The 14,979-nt window shown below is 41.3% G+C and overlaps 1 protein-coding gene across 7 annotated transcripts in view; it reads left to right on the forward strand.

Moving 5' to 3' along the window:
* Positions 1-14,979, forward strand: part of pikfyve (phosphoinositide kinase, FYVE finger containing) — a 29,076-nt gene that overhangs the window by 10,742 nt on the left and 3,355 nt on the right. For 3 of the 7 annotated variants that reach the window (XM_047814832.1, XM_047814834.1, XM_047814835.1), the window contains 33 exons: positions 380-551; positions 2,438-2,645; positions 3,040-3,066; positions 3,269-3,358; positions 4,308-4,443; positions 4,607-4,764; positions 5,203-5,314; positions 5,412-5,559; positions 5,656-5,823; positions 6,206-6,268; positions 7,057-7,186; positions 7,329-7,509; positions 7,611-7,685; positions 7,767-7,874; positions 7,978-8,118; positions 8,294-8,423; positions 8,628-9,865; positions 9,963-10,063; positions 10,167-10,238; positions 10,389-10,560; positions 10,737-10,915; positions 11,081-11,194; positions 11,290-11,398; positions 11,499-11,653; positions 11,869-11,965; positions 12,200-12,260; positions 12,338-12,466; positions 12,923-13,043; positions 13,410-13,505; positions 13,598-13,681; positions 13,767-13,861; positions 13,960-14,019; positions 14,683-14,859. In XM_047814832.1, coding sequence (XP_047670788.1) covers positions 380-551; positions 2,438-2,645; positions 3,040-3,066; positions 3,269-3,358; positions 4,308-4,443; positions 4,607-4,764; positions 5,203-5,314; positions 5,412-5,559; positions 5,656-5,823; positions 6,206-6,268; positions 7,057-7,186; positions 7,329-7,509; positions 7,611-7,685; positions 7,767-7,874; positions 7,978-8,118; positions 8,294-8,423; positions 8,628-9,865; positions 9,963-10,063; positions 10,167-10,238; positions 10,389-10,560; positions 10,737-10,915; positions 11,081-11,194; positions 11,290-11,398; positions 11,499-11,653; positions 11,869-11,965; positions 12,200-12,260; positions 12,338-12,466; positions 12,923-13,043; positions 13,410-13,505; positions 13,598-13,681; positions 13,767-13,861; positions 13,960-14,019; positions 14,683-14,859 — 5,107 coding nt within the window. Of the gene's footprint in view, positions 1-379; positions 552-2,437; positions 2,646-3,039; positions 3,067-3,268; positions 3,359-4,307; positions 4,444-4,606; positions 4,765-5,202; positions 5,315-5,411; positions 5,560-5,655; positions 5,875-6,205; positions 6,269-7,056; positions 7,187-7,328; positions 7,510-7,610; positions 7,686-7,766; positions 7,875-7,977; positions 8,119-8,293; positions 8,424-8,627; positions 9,866-9,962; positions 10,064-10,166; positions 10,239-10,388; positions 10,561-10,736; positions 10,916-11,080; positions 11,195-11,289; positions 11,399-11,498; positions 11,654-11,868; positions 11,966-12,199; positions 12,261-12,331; positions 12,467-12,922; positions 13,044-13,409; positions 13,506-13,597; positions 13,682-13,766; positions 13,862-13,959; positions 14,020-14,682; positions 14,860-14,979 lie in introns of all 7 variants that reach the window. The other 4 variants (XM_047814828.1, XM_047814831.1, XM_047814830.1 and 1 more) reach the window with 2 other exon arrangements.

The following is a 14,979-nucleotide window of genomic DNA, read 5'->3' on the forward strand; positions in this document are numbered from 1 at the left end:
TGCATTTTGACTTCAACTGTAGCAAGAGCTTGCTGTAGGTCCTATGATAATATTGTAGGGTTTATGGAGACGTCACTCTTCACTCTCAAGTAACTTGCAGTCTGGGGTGAATTTGGCCTGACCTGACCATGTTGCCAGTTGTTTTAATTATTTTAAATTTTACACACGTTCTGTATTTGTAAATGATTTTACATCTTACTTGAATCTTATAATAGCAATAAAATGAAGGGGAAATACCCATATTGTTAACTATTTTACAAAAAACACAGGTTTTCATGGGGTGTCCTATTTTTTTTCTTCTTTTTGTTTACTTGACTCTCTCTCTCTCGGTGTGGGTGTGTAAAAATTTCCATGATTTTAAGTGCATTTCTGTTTACAGGACAGCGATCTGAAGCAGTACTGGATGCCGGACAGCCAGTGTAAAGAGTGCTACGACTGCAACGAGAAGTTTACTACATTCCGTCGTCGGCACCACTGTCGACTCTGCGGCCAGATATTCTGTAGCCGCTGCTGCAACCAGGAGATCCCCGGCAAATTCATGGGATACACCGGTAAGCTGTTAGGAACATAAGACTCAGCTCTGTTCTGTCAGAACTGAGTCTTATTTTCACATTCACCCTCCCTCTCTTTTTTACAACTTGTAACTACGTACACAGTTCGTAGTGCTCATATAAGATTGTGCTTATAAGAGTGCTCACATTACGACATTATTTTTGTAAGCATTCGATCACTCGGATGTTTTGGCAATGCTAATATCTCACAGAAGAGTTCACTCCAATGAGTTATGCACTCTGTGAAACTTTGCACTCACAACATTCTCTCAGATGCCATTTATCAGTCAGTTTATATCCATGTCTTGTACATTTACTTGTATGGGCATCATGGCTGCTGAGTGGACAGACTAGATAATGTTTTGTGCTTTTGAGAACAACTTTCAGTATCATTAGATATTAGTTGGGATGTTAATCACAATTACTTAAATATTTTGTGGAAACTACAGACAAGTTTTTATTTCCTTGTAAAATAAACAACTTGCATTTTTAAAAAAACACACATTTTTGAAAGGTTATCATCATGTGCCAAAATAATCCCATTGCACATTGAACCACCTGCCTGATATTGTGCAAGACACTCAGACTTTTATACTTAACCTTATTATTCCTTCTTCAACACATTACTTGTGAGAAATGACCGTTTACTTGCTACCTAATATCCTGCTATCTACTTCTTAAAATGTCCCATTGTACCAAAATAATCAATGCTATTCCCTTCGCCTGTCAGTGGGTTTTAATGCTATCGCAGATCAGTGTATATTTATATAATAAAAGGCCTTAGTGCTAAAACTTGTGAACTGTCAACACTGTAGAACTGTAAGAATGACCAAGCTGCTCAAAACGAGTCAAATCCCAATTAAATAGCCGTGTTTACTTAGAAACACACACTGATCCATCAAAGCAAAGTGATGGTGTCATATTCATCTTCATTTTAAATTAGATTATTTTAACCCGGCTAACACGTTTTTGCTATGAAGATGCATGGTTGGACATTTTCTATACAAATTTCTGTACCTATTTCAGTTCATGAACTTGGTGATGAATGTACTGAGCACTGACTGACTGTCACCATTTTTCAGCTAAATATGGAAACATTTAGGTATTTTCAGGAATGGAACAAACGTGTCAGTTTAGTAATGGTTATATATTTGAATTAACATATTTTAGGAAAGGTTTTATGTTTTTTTTTCTTGTTAAAAAAAAAAAAGTTCAGAAATAAGAGTTTTCTACACATTTTGTAGGGCTTCGATAAATAAGCAGAAATTCTGCTGTATACAATTAAATAATTAGAGGAAGATTTCAACCTTAGGATTAGATTTAAAGAATGTATCCATACCGAGGTGTTCAGTCAGTGTTGTGGGTATCATTAATAAAAGAGTTCCAGCATTATAAGACAATATGCAGATAAAGTAATGATCATTTCCTCCGAAATTACTGAAATGTTTTGAACAACCTCCAAACACTTCCTCAAGAGCGCTTGTATTTCTGACATTTGTTAAACTGCTTTCTCTCTCTCTCTCTGTGTGTCTGTCTCTCTCTCTGTGTCTGTCTCTCTCTCTGTGTCTGTCTCTCTCTCTGTGTCTGTCTCTCTCTCTGTGTCTGTCTCTCTCTCTGTGTCTGTCTCTCTCTCTGTGTCTGTCTCTCTCTCTGTGTCTGTCTCTCTCTCTGTGTCTGTCTCTCTCTCTGTGTCTGTCTCTCTCTCTGTGTCTGTCTCTCTCTCTGTGTCTGTCTCTCTCTCTGTGTCTGTCTCTCTCTCTCTCTGTGTCTCTCTCTCTCTCTCTCTCTGTGTGTCTGTGTCTGTCTCTCTCTGTGTGTCTGTCTCTGTCTCTCTCTGTGTCTCTCTCTGTGTCTCTCTCTGTCTGGGTTTTCTATTCTTCATGTAGGTGACTTACGGGCGTGCACATACTGTCGCAAGATCGCACTGAGCTACGCACACTCTGCAGACTCGGCATGTATCGGAGAGGATCTAACGGCGCTGTCAGACTCTCCGTGTTCTATGTGTGTGCTGGAGTCCACAGAGCCTCGCACACCTGTCGGCGGACGCAAAGCAAGCCGCAACATCTTCCTCGAGGAGGACCTCGCCTGGCAAAGGTGAATGTTAGGCTTTGGGGGAAAAAGATGGCGTATGGAAAAAAAAAATTCAACATTTTATATTCACATCTTGTAACATTTTTGTTTTGTGTCACTTTATTTCTTATTTGGCCACAGTGTTTTATGTTCAGTGAATATTTCCCGTTGTTCGTCATCATCTTGTATTTCATCTCTGCTTCTGTTCTTTTAGCCATCTGAAAAGCAGAAGTGGTTGTATTCAGTTAAATTTGGTTCTTATTTTTAGTTTTGTGTGCGTGTGTGTGTGTGTGTGTGTGTGTGTGTGTTCCCTTTGAACTAGCTACATGCATTGCTGTCTGCAGTTGTTTTTTTTTTTTTTGCTCATGTTTAGCAGACCTTTCAAAGCGCATCTTTTCTTCTTTCTCTTCATGCATAGAAAAACTCCCATTGGGATGAGGAAGAAGTGAGTCTCTGGTGTTTGCTCCTTTAGTTGACCTTTTGAGGCTCCTGTTGTTCTAGATGTAGCGAATGCACCATTTACCATGCATGATGTGCATGTTTTTTAATGAGTTTTACTAACCAAATCTCTGTAGGGAGCAGCATTTGGTGTAGTCACCATCTTGTGTGTGTGTGTGTGTGTGTGTGTGTGTGTGTGTGTGGTGCAGTTTGATTCTTCCAGAGTCTCAAAATAGTGGGCTTAACTCTAGATTGTCTGCGGTGCAAGAAGATCTGGGCAAATCACCGGCACGAAAGAGGTTAGTGTGTGATTTGTGTTGTTTTTTTTGTTTGTTTGTTTGTTTAGCTCTTATTTAAATTTCTTTGTGAAAATCCTAGCATGGGGCCAGGTATTAAAGTATATTATATTTCTTAGGCCAGGTTCACACTGCAAGTCTTAATGCTCAATTCGGATATTTTGCTCAGATCTGATTTTTTTTTGTTTGGCTGTTCACGTTACCTTTTAAAATGTGGCCTATATCAGATACCAGTGTGAACTGTTTGCTGTTTCGAACTGACCCGCATGTGCAAACGAACAATAACCATGACGTCACACGCAGCACGCCGTTGCGCTAAAAAGTTATGAGGTTATGGAGGAAGTATTGTGATGTATTCAATGCAAACATTATGAGCTGGTTCATGTAACCACTTTATATAACACTCTTAACACACACGTTACCAGTCACCTTTGTGTCACGTTTTCGCCGGCGCTAAAAAAATTAAATAAATAATTGTGGCGCATAATTGTGACGAATGTCGATGTAGATTGACGTAAAAGTCGCATCAAATCCGCCTTGGTTGTTCACACTGCGGCCACATTGGAAGAAATCAGATTTGGGTCTGATTCAGGACCACATATGGAAGTGGCCCAGATCTGATTTGAAAAAAATCAGATCTGGGCCAGATTTGAGTGTTCACACTACTCCTGAAAAAGTCTGACCTGGTCACTTGACCCCAAAAAAATCGGATTTGGGCCACTTTTACCTGCAGTGTGAACGGGGCCTTAGTGCTTTTAGAACGTATTACTTGGTGTAGCAACTCATTAAACAAACTTTTATTTCTGTATTTTTATATATATATATATAACAAAAAAAAACATGCACTATATATATATATATATATATATATATTAGTGCACATTTGTGCACTGCTTTACTCTTAGTATATGGACATTGTGAAAGGTCACATGTTTGCCCTTTTCCTCTGTAGATCAGCTAGTGTGACCAACTTGTCTCTGGACCGTTCAGGCTCCATGGTTCCCTCCTACGACAGTTCAGTGAGCCCTCAGAGCAGCCGAGCAGTGTCCAAACCTGACCACAGCGAAGAAGAGCGCAAGATCCTCCTGGTACACACCAACATTCTTGTATAGTATTTTGCAAGGAGTTGCCACCAGGTTTTTATAACATGGCACACACTCCTTCACTTTTGCTTTGCCTTTTTCTTTGCTTCTGTCAGGAATTTCGATTTAAAACTTTAAATAAATCGTTTTGGGCTTTTCCCCACCACAGGATTCGTCTCAGTTAAAAGACTTATGGAAGAAAATTTGTCACAGCAATACCGGGATGGAGTTCCAGGACCACCGATACTGGCTACGTACTTACCCCAATTGTATTGTGGGTAAAGATCTAGTAAACTGGCTCTTGCGAAATGGCACAATTTCTACCAGGTAAGTATAACTGCAAGTTTGTTTCTTGAATCATTGTATGACAAAACTTTATGGAACAAGTTTCTTGGCTATTTCCCAACATCGGACACAACACACATTAGTACTTTTATACAAATGTTATACTTTTTTTAATGTGCTTTTCTGAAAGGACTTTTATCTTCCAAGGAACCTCGAGCTAGTGTACACTTTGTCCTCTTACAGTGTAGAATGGATATAAACTCCTACTTTAACACTACTGAATGAAGATTTAAAGCCTTCTGCTGTCACTTATATATGACTAGGATGGAAATTAAGACTCAGTGAATAGACCTTGATGCTAAAGGAAGTTGTTGACAAAAATAAATATTTAGGATTTGAAACCTTAGCTGCAACGGTGAGTCATAGTGTGAAATTTAATGCTTTTTGTACAAGTTGTCTTTTGTCCTCTTCCCCCAACAGGGCTCAGGCCATTGCTATTGGACAGGCTCTGGTTGATGGGCGCTGGCTTGACTGTGTTACTCATAATGATCAGATTTTCCGTGATGAGTATGCACTGTATCGCCCTCTTCAGGTGAGCTTTTAATTTACATCGTGTGTATGCCACTGATTTGTCATAATATATGTCTATATGATATAATATTGTTATTATTGTATTTGTTTTTTGTTAGAGCACAGAGTTTTCTGAGACTCCGTCCCCAGATACAGACAGCGTGACATCCCTGGAGGGCCACTCAGAACCATCATGGTTCAAAGACATCAAGTTTGACGACAGTGACCCAGAACAACTAGCTGACGAAAATGACTTAATAACAACAAGTGAGAAAATTCTAGATATGACCTGTGTATGCATCTTATCACATCTCTTCAGTGCATACCTGACTGTTAAGACCTTTTTTTTTTTCTGTTATTCAGGCTCAGCCAGCCCTAGCAAAAGAACATCAGTCAGCAGTTTCCATTCAGCAGTGGATAGTGATTCGGCTGCCTCCATCAACCTGAATATGGAGCAGGATAACGTCAACTTCCGCATCAAGAAGCAGGCCAAGTACCCTCACGTGCCTCCACACCCAGCCGAACAGAAAAGTATGGCACACACTGACCCATTCGCCCCTGACTCTGAATCCCACGCACCAAGTGAGAAGAGGCTTAGAGACCTACTTGCCATTTTTGTTGCAGACAACTCATTAAACAGCACTAACACGTTACTCAAGCCGTGACTTATCACGTGTTCATTCCCTAGCACCTATCGCCTAACAGCCTCTAAAATGAAAACAAATATGAATCTGCATCTGCTACATACAAAAGCAGAAAACAATCTTCCCTCCATTACACTGACTTCCTCGAAACTAACAAAACACAGCGCATGTACAGTCTGCTATGTTACTGACTGACTCACAGCAATTACAAAGAGTTAATTGAGTTAACGCATCGTCACTGTCTCACCGTTTCTTTCCTCATCATGCAGCCGAGGTCCTTGTGACAGAAGATGGAGGTCAGCTGTTATCCATCAGTGATGCCTTTATTAAAGGTACGTGTTCTTGCTTTTCTGCTTTATGAACTTTTACAATTCTTCCGATTCTGATTCATTATGCCCCTTTTCCACCGAGGCAGTTTGAGTGCTGGTTCGGAGCCAGAGCCTAATTTAGAACTAGTTCTTTCTGTTTCGACAGCCAAAGCACCCGCTCTGAACCAGTAGCACCAAAACGTAGCCTTAAGAACCGCTTGCGTTAGGGGCTGGGGGCGGGGCTACTGTTAGCGCATTTGATAATGTACCTTAAGTATACTAATGTTTAATACACTTTTACTTTACCGCGATATGATACATTATCAGCACACATGATAGTAAGTAGCTACATGCTAAGGCTACCCTTTTTTCTGTGTTAATGATAAAATAACATTATGTACTTTATCGATTACAACCTCCGTTTATACAGATTACACGGAGCTGCACGTACACGTTTTATTCGCCGCGTTTGGATGTTAATGTAGGTTCGCAAAGCCATGAGCATTAACAGTAAAGCAACATTCGCCATTGTTGTTGTGTTTGTGTTTGCTGCTGCTGCTCTAAAGTTGCTGGGACACGTGATACGTATACAGTGACATCACACTCGGCGCTGTGATGGCTCTCTAGCCGGTGGAAAGGCAAACCGGTTCTTAGAAGGTTCGCCAGTGGAACCAACTTTGAACCAGCGCTAGCTCTGAACCAGCACGCGGTTCTTTCCGGTGGAAAAGAGGCGTCCATGTTTAAATTATTTTCTTTCAGTAATTATATTGTTCCCGAGCTGAGGATTTTTTTTTGTCTTTTTGTATTAACAGAGTCATTGTTTAATCGCCGCGTAGAAGAGAAAGCTAAAGAAATGTTCGTCACTCCACTGAGTTGGCACCACAGCTCCCTAGACCAACTGAGGGAGGAGAATGGCGAGAAGAAGGCTATGGAAAGACTTCTGTGAGTCATCGATTGCCAATGCTGGCAATACTTAAAAAAAAAAAAAGAAAAAGTTTTATTTATTTTGAATCGTTTTATTTTTGACACAAACATTTCCAAACATTTACAATTTCTTGTGGATTCTTGCATTTAATCATGTCAGATCAGCCAACCACAACCACATGATGGCCCTGCTGCAGCAGCTGCTCTACAGCGAGTCACTGTCTCTATCTTGGCGAGACGTCATCGTGCCCTTGGTGCGGCAGATAGTGCAGACGGTGCATCCAGATGTTCGCAGCTGCGATGACGACATGGACATTCGCCAGCTGGTGCACATTAAAAAGGTTGGATCTCGCTTTTTTTTATCTTAATGTTCTCTGAGCATTGTGTTTATGACAAATGCAAGTCTGTGTATCATCGGTAACGAGCATCTGTTCTTTTGTAGATACCAGGTGGAAAGAAGTTTGACTCCGTCCTGGTGAACGGCTTTGTTTGCACTAAAAATATTGCTCACAAAAAGGTGTGCACGCTTGTTAATATATTTACTACGAGTACACGTAGGTGTTCTACTTTACTGATCGTATTCGGCCATGTTTTCCAGATGAATCCTTATATCAAGAACCCCAAGATTCTTCTGCTCAAGTGTTCCATTGAGTATCTTTACAGAGAGGAGACAAAGTTCACCTGCATTGATCCAATTGTGCTCCAGGTATTTGTTTTGCTGTAATCTGTAGTCTGTTGTACAAATATTTTACTGCAATACTAAGTCAGATTGAAGTACTGAAAAAGCATCACTAATATATTATCTACAGGAGCGAGAATTTCTGAAGAATTATGTGCAACGGATAGTCGACGTGCGTCCTAACCTGGTGCTGGTGGAGAAGACGGTGTCCCGCATCGCTCAGGATATGCTGCTCGAGCACGGCATCACTTTAGTCATCAACGTCAAACCCGTTAGTGCTTCTTCCATGGCTGTGGAAATAAACGTTCTGTTGTGTATGTGTGGATTGCTTTCCAACAATGAAAGCATCACCACAGATCCAGTTCAGCAGTAGGACCTACACTTAAAATAGACAATGTTGGCTTGTAGTCTGTTTTTGCTCATGTCACCTTTTTGTGTCTTTGTAGCAAGTGCTAGATCGAGTGAGTCGAATGACTCAGGGTGATTTAGTCATGTCTATGGATCAACTTTTGACCAAACCTCACTTGGGAACTTGCAACAAATTCTACCTTCACTCTTTTCAGTTGAACTCTAATAGTAAGTATGGATTCTTCCTTACAGTATCTTGTTTGTTCTGTCATATTATGCGATCTTTAACTGAACAATAATTACTATTTGATTTCTTCGAATTGTTCTATTTTTTTCCCCAAGGCTCACTGAAACCAGTGACTTGGGTTGCTTTGCTTAACGAGATATTAACTGACACTCTTTCATTCCACTCTTTTTTTTGTTCTTGTTCAGATGAACTGAAGACACTTATGTTCTTCGAAGGATGTCCTCCTCATCTGGGTTGCACTATCAAGCTCCGTGGTGCTTCGGAGTATGAGCTAGCTCGAGTTAAGGAGATCATTATGATGATGGTGTATGTAGCTTATCACTCCCAGTTAGAGATTTCCTTCCTTATGGATGAGTTTGCAATGCCTCCTAGCCTTTCTAAGAGCTCGTCGTTCCACTGCCTGCTCGAGAGCGCACCTGAGGAATCGGAAAAGGAGGTGAACCAGGAGAGCCAGGTGAACCAAACTGAAACAAACGAGGAACATGTAGAGCTCAAATCAGACGGCGATTATGACTTTGAGCCAGGGCTTCAGGAGATAATTAAAGTGCACAGTAGGCAGCATTCGACTTCTGAGTCAATGAAGGATGGAGAAAGTCCTAAAGTAAGCAGAAATTACTCCCCCATGTCTACCATTGAGGTAGAAGGGAATGAGATCAAGACCTCCACTCCCTTGTCCAGCCAATCAAACCAGCCACTGTGTGTTTCTCCTCTTTACCTTTCGTCCATGGAGGAGATCGTAGAAGAGGATGTGAAGAAAGCAGCCGAGGCAGTGAGAAACAGAGAGGACGAGGACACCCTGGTGCAGGGAGACAGCATCAGTTCAGAAACTCCACTTGCTCCAACACAGCTTTTCAGAGACCCGCTGCAGGATGACAGTGGCCTGTTTGTGGCTGAGCAGGTGACTTCAGCAGACGATCGGCTTAAGTCCATTTCAGCCAGCTTTAGGCAGGAGTTGAAGGACGTTATCCTGGGTATCTCACCCTTTATGACCTTTCGCGAACCATTCTTGCTCACATCAGCTGGTCTGCGCTGCCCAAGCCGTGACTACTTTCCCGAGCAAGTATTCTTCTCATTGCTGCTAAACAAGGACCTCAAGGGGATCGACACCCGCCGCAAGAGGCTCCTGCTCAAGGACTCAAACCCATCTAGTGGTTCTTTGGTTAACGGAATCGGGTCAAATCACCGCCCACTCCGAGAGTTGCCTCCCCATAAACTCACTACAACCCGTATGACCCAGCAGCTAAGCAGTAGTCAGGGCTTGGCCCGCATGCTGGCAGACTACCGGGCTCAGGGAGGACGAATCCAGCGAGACATTGACCCGTTTGCTAATCCCTCGCAGGCTCCAAATGCAAAGGCACCAGTTAAGGCAGACAGTGAGGAGGAGAAAGGGACAGGGCAGAATGACATGGTCTGGGCTTCCAAGGTAAATCAGTTAACATATTGCACTCATGATGTAAAATGTAAAACCCCTTTCATTGAGAGGTGTTTTTGTGTATTGTGCGGTTTTCCCTCTCATGTAGCTCGACTGCCTGAATCCGGTAAACCACCAGCGGCTTTGGGTGTTGTTTAGCAGCTCCTCGGCAAAGTCCAACAATGCCCCAAATTACTGCGTCAGCCCGTGGTAAATCCTGCTCATCATTCTCTAATGCGAATTTTAATGTCTGGCTGAAATTCCTAAATGATGCAGTTTCATTAAAATCACGTTATCATTTATTTATGTTTAGGATTGTGACCATGGAGTTTTATGGGAAGAACGACTTGACCCTTGGAATATTTCTGGAAAGATATTGTTTCAGGTACGACTACTCTGAGTGACAAATGTTCCAAACTATTTCATCCTTTATCAGTGAAATCCTGAAAAAGGAGTTTGTGTGTGTGTGTGTGTGTGTGTGTGTGTGTGTGTGTGTGTGTGTGTGTGTGTGTGTGTGTGTGTGTGTGTAATGCAGGCCATCGTACCAGTGCCCCAGCATGTACTGTGAAACTCCCATGGTACATCATGTCCGCCGCTTTGTGCACGGCAGTGGCTGTGTCCAGATTGTTCTGAAAGAGCTTGATGCACCTGTGCCTGGATACCAACACACTATCCTCAGCTACTCCTGGTGCAGAATCTGCAAACAGGTATTTTGTTAAGATAGTTGCTAACAAATCACACACTCTTTTATTTATTTACTTATTTACTTACTTCTCTAATATAAAGATGTGTTTATTGATTAGCGCTGTAAAGAACAGAGCTACCCACACTACTCCAAACACATTTTGACATTTGTTGTCCTTGTGGTCTTCTGTGGTGTCAGGCTACTCCAGTTGTCCCCTTGTCCAGCGATTCATGGTCCATGTCCTTCGCTAAATATCTGGAGCTGCGATTCTACGGCCACCAGTACACTCGCCGTGCCAATGCAGAGCCATGCGGACACTCCATCCACAAGGACTACCACCAGTACTTCTCCTACAACCAGATGGTGGCCTCTTTCAGGTGGACATCGCCGGTTTTTATAGTAGATGCAACAGTTCAGCCTTTCTTGAATTACTTCCACAAACCTTTTCACTTCTGCGATTTTCGGATTCAGTTCACGAAGCAATGATGACTTCATGTGTGTTTTGCTTTTAATGTTTATTACTTGCTGCTTCTTATATACAGCTATATCCCAGTGAGACTGTTGGAGATCTGCCTGCCTGCTCCTAAAATCCTCATCAGGAACCAGGGCCCCAGTAAGACCATTCTACAACAGGACCTCAAAGATTTTGCGCTGAAGTGAGAATCTTTACCATGGCTCCATGCCCTTTGACCCTTCCTCACTCCGGTGTCATCTTTATTAAGCGGAGGGAAATTTTTTTTCTTTCAAACAGGGTGACTCAAGTGTACGCTGCAATAGACGATCGTCTCACCTCGCTTAAAACAGACACATTCAGCAAAACCCGTGAGGAGAAAATGGAGGACTTGTTTGCGCAGAAAGATGTAGGTTGGAGAACTGAATACTTCTGGACTTTGTTTAATACTGTTTTTGTATTATAAACCTGCTCTATGGTATCAAATCTGTTTCTTTTGGTGTGATTAGATGGAGGAGTGTGAGCTGCGCAGCTGGATGGAGAAGCTGCAGGGACGTCTTCAGGCCTCAAATGTGGACACCCCACAGCAGCTGCAGGCTGTTTTAGAGTCTGTGGTGATGAAGAAGCAGAGTTTGTGTGAAACCCTGCAATCTTGGAACAGCAAGTAAGAAATCCTTATCACGATGACCTATCTATCTATCTACTGTATCTATCGTATCTATCCTATCTATCTCTATCTCTCTCTCTCTCTCTCTCTCTATATATATATATATATATATATATATATATATATACATACACACAAAAACACCAACAGAGCAAATACACTTGCTGTACACTTTATTGCATACCGTGTGTGTGTGTGTGTGTGTGTGTCAGACTGCAGGACCTGTTCCAGCTCGAAAAGGGCAGGAAGCGTTTGTCTGTTCCCCCTAGCCCTGGCAGACACAGACAGCCCACCAACGATGAAAGCAAGGTGAATGCAGCTAATTCTTGTGTTTTGGGGACCGAAATAAATTTGTTTGCAAATGTGAAATTTTGCTGTGACCAAAAAAAAAAGTTGACACACTGATGTTTTTGTATGTCTGTAATTTAGGTGAGAATTTGCCGTAATGTCATGCTCATTCTGTTAAATTAATATTATATACAACGATATTTCAGAACAAATCATAAGTTGCATGCCGTAATGTTCTGTTTTTTTGATTGACAGACAAGTGTCTTGGAATCATCTCCTCGCAACCCCTCCCCTGTGGTACAGAATGGTGAGAAAGGTAAGTTCATTAACTAATTAACAGAGAAAGTTTTGACCGTCTTGTTCAGATGACAGAGCTCTATTTTCCAGCATTAGAGGATCGTCACCTCAACACCCTGCCCCCGAGCACAGGATCCTTATCCTTTCCCCTGCCATCGCCAGCCGAACAGAGCTCAGAGGTCCTTACAGCTGGCCCGTCCTTCCATGATCAGGACTCTGAAGGAGGTGACATACATACACATACAGACATGGTCCCAGGGCCTGAATACCTAAACACTTAAACTTGTAAAAACGTATGTCCACTAAGCAATTTACAGCGTGTTATTCCATGTATTTTACATAAGTTAATTAGCAGATTTCGTTTAAAGTTCTGCCTTTATATGATTAAGCTGGTTATTATAATCTGTATGCACTCCAGAGTCATCATAGATCATGCACTCGTACTCCTTCGGTTATTATCTGAAAATACGTGTCAGTTAATCCTGACATACAGTTTTGTTTTTGTTTTGTTTTCTATGATAAGTATAACTACATTTATTTAACCTGTCATTTTGCACAGGATATAAATTTAAACAATTATTCCTTGTAGAATAACTGCATAGTGCATCATGAACACACCTCATTATCTAGGAGTCATAACACGGACAAGCCCATAACATCCGTTTGTCTTGTCTCTCTCAGAGGTGTTCGATAGCCACCTACAAGGTTCCATTGACAGTCAAGTGAAGGAGAAGACCACCATGAAAACCATTCTGGCCAACCTGTTACCAGGCAACAGTTATAATGCTATTCCTTTACCTTTGTATGTATCTTATTACATTTGTTATTATCTATAAATGCTTGTACCACATTGCTGTTTCATTCCATTGGTCAAAAGGTGTTTCTAAAATATCAGACAGTATTCTGTAAAGTTTATATTGATACCCTTATGCTAATATTTGATATATCAGTTATATATTAACAATTGAAAAGCAGAGACTTGTGAAGGAACTGACTTGTTCCTAAACTGTAAGTTATCATTGTAGCAAATTACTGTATAATAAGTGGAATAAAACACTTGATGTGCTGTTAGGAAATATTGACTGGTGGGATGAATTTTGTTCCTTACATGTTGTGAACTTTTTCTCGAATTCCGTGTGATTCCGGATCTCGTTGTGTACGTATTTAGTGACCCAGATAAACACTACCTCATGTATGATCATGAGCGTGTCCCTATCGCCGTGTGCGAGAGAGAACCGAGCTCTATCATCGCCTTCGCTCTGAGGTACTCCACCTTTTATCTAACACAACCTTCCTGTTTCTCACTCACTCTCCCTGTTTGTTCTCCAAGTGTTAATGACACGATTTCCATTTTAGCTGCAAGGAATATAAAACTGCTCTGGAAGATCTTTCAAAGAGTTCACTGAAGGCTTCTGGGGAGGAGATCTCACAGACCAACAGGTCTACATTATACATTAATGTGTAATCGTTGCATGTAATGTGAGATTATACGACTAACTGCACTGATCTATAACTCTCTTTGTAGTTCGGGGGAAAACAAGGTGAAGAGTAGCCCTGCTAAGGCCCCTGATGTCAGCACGTCTCAGACTGGTCGCAGCAGCATTGATTCAGACCCACCTAGTGAGTAAACCAAACACTCAGTCATCCACTGGATATCTCCAAAGCTGTAAATATCAGTTCCAACAGTTTAGAAAATCACTCTTTGCTTGCACTTACAGAGGAGACTGAGATTGGCGACAAACAGAAGAAGCAGACAGGAAATCCACACATAGAGCTGCGTAAGTGTTCAGTAAAAGTTAGTGTGATATTAAAACTGGGTAAAAGGATATTGTAAAAATGGATCTTTTTGGCTCTGAAATCTTATTGGCTGAGCTGCCTTCAAAGCCCCTGTCAAATCCTCAACATGTGCAATTCTGTATTAATGTGCCAGGTTTCAAACTAATAAACAAATAATCCATTACAGACGTTACATTGATTTACAGATCACGTTGTTCTGTCTATTGAAAAACACATGTATGTGTTTCTAAGCAAGCAAAGCGTATAATAACTTACACTGTGTGTCAGATGGATTTCTTATTTCAAATGTGTGACTGGATTTTAAAATATTGCTTTTGTCGCCATTTAATAAAAACAATCAGAAGGTTTTCTGCACTATCTAATGCCCTTTCGTGGCTTATCGCTTAACTTAGCTAAATAAAAACATTGGCATTTAATTTTTAGCACTTGCCATTTTCCTATTTTCTAATTTGGGTTTTGGAGTTCAAGTTTTGGAGGCCAATAATGTGGAAACAGCATGTTTTTTTTTTATTATAGTACATTTTTAAAATCTATATTGTTCAATTATAATATTAAAATACAGAACAAGATTCTCTTCAATGTAATTTTCCATTTAAATATTGGTTACTAACCGTGTGTGTGTGTGCACTGTGTTTTGTCTGCAGAGTTCTCAGACGCCAGTGCGAAGTTCTACTGCCGCATCTATTACGCAGAGGAGTTCCATAAGATGAGGGCTGAGGTGATGGAGAGCACAGAGGAAGATTTTGTGCGCTCGCTCTCTCACTGTGTCAACTGGCAGGCTCAAGGTGGCAAATCGGGAGCCGTCTTCTACGCCACCGAAGGTGATTCTGACATTCAGAATGAGCAAACTTTGGGCAGTCCTGTGACTCTTTTAAGGCTTTTTGAAGATTTCTGCCTCACTGGGTGTTCAAGAGGCTCAAAACGAAAACATCATAGCCGTC

Source organism: Tachysurus fulvidraco, chromosome 6 (genome assembly GCF_022655615.1).
Source record: "Tachysurus fulvidraco isolate hzauxx_2018 chromosome 6, HZAU_PFXX_2.0, whole genome shotgun sequence".
In the NCBI taxonomy this organism is placed as follows: Eukaryota; Metazoa; Chordata; class Actinopteri; order Siluriformes; family Bagridae; genus Tachysurus; species Tachysurus fulvidraco.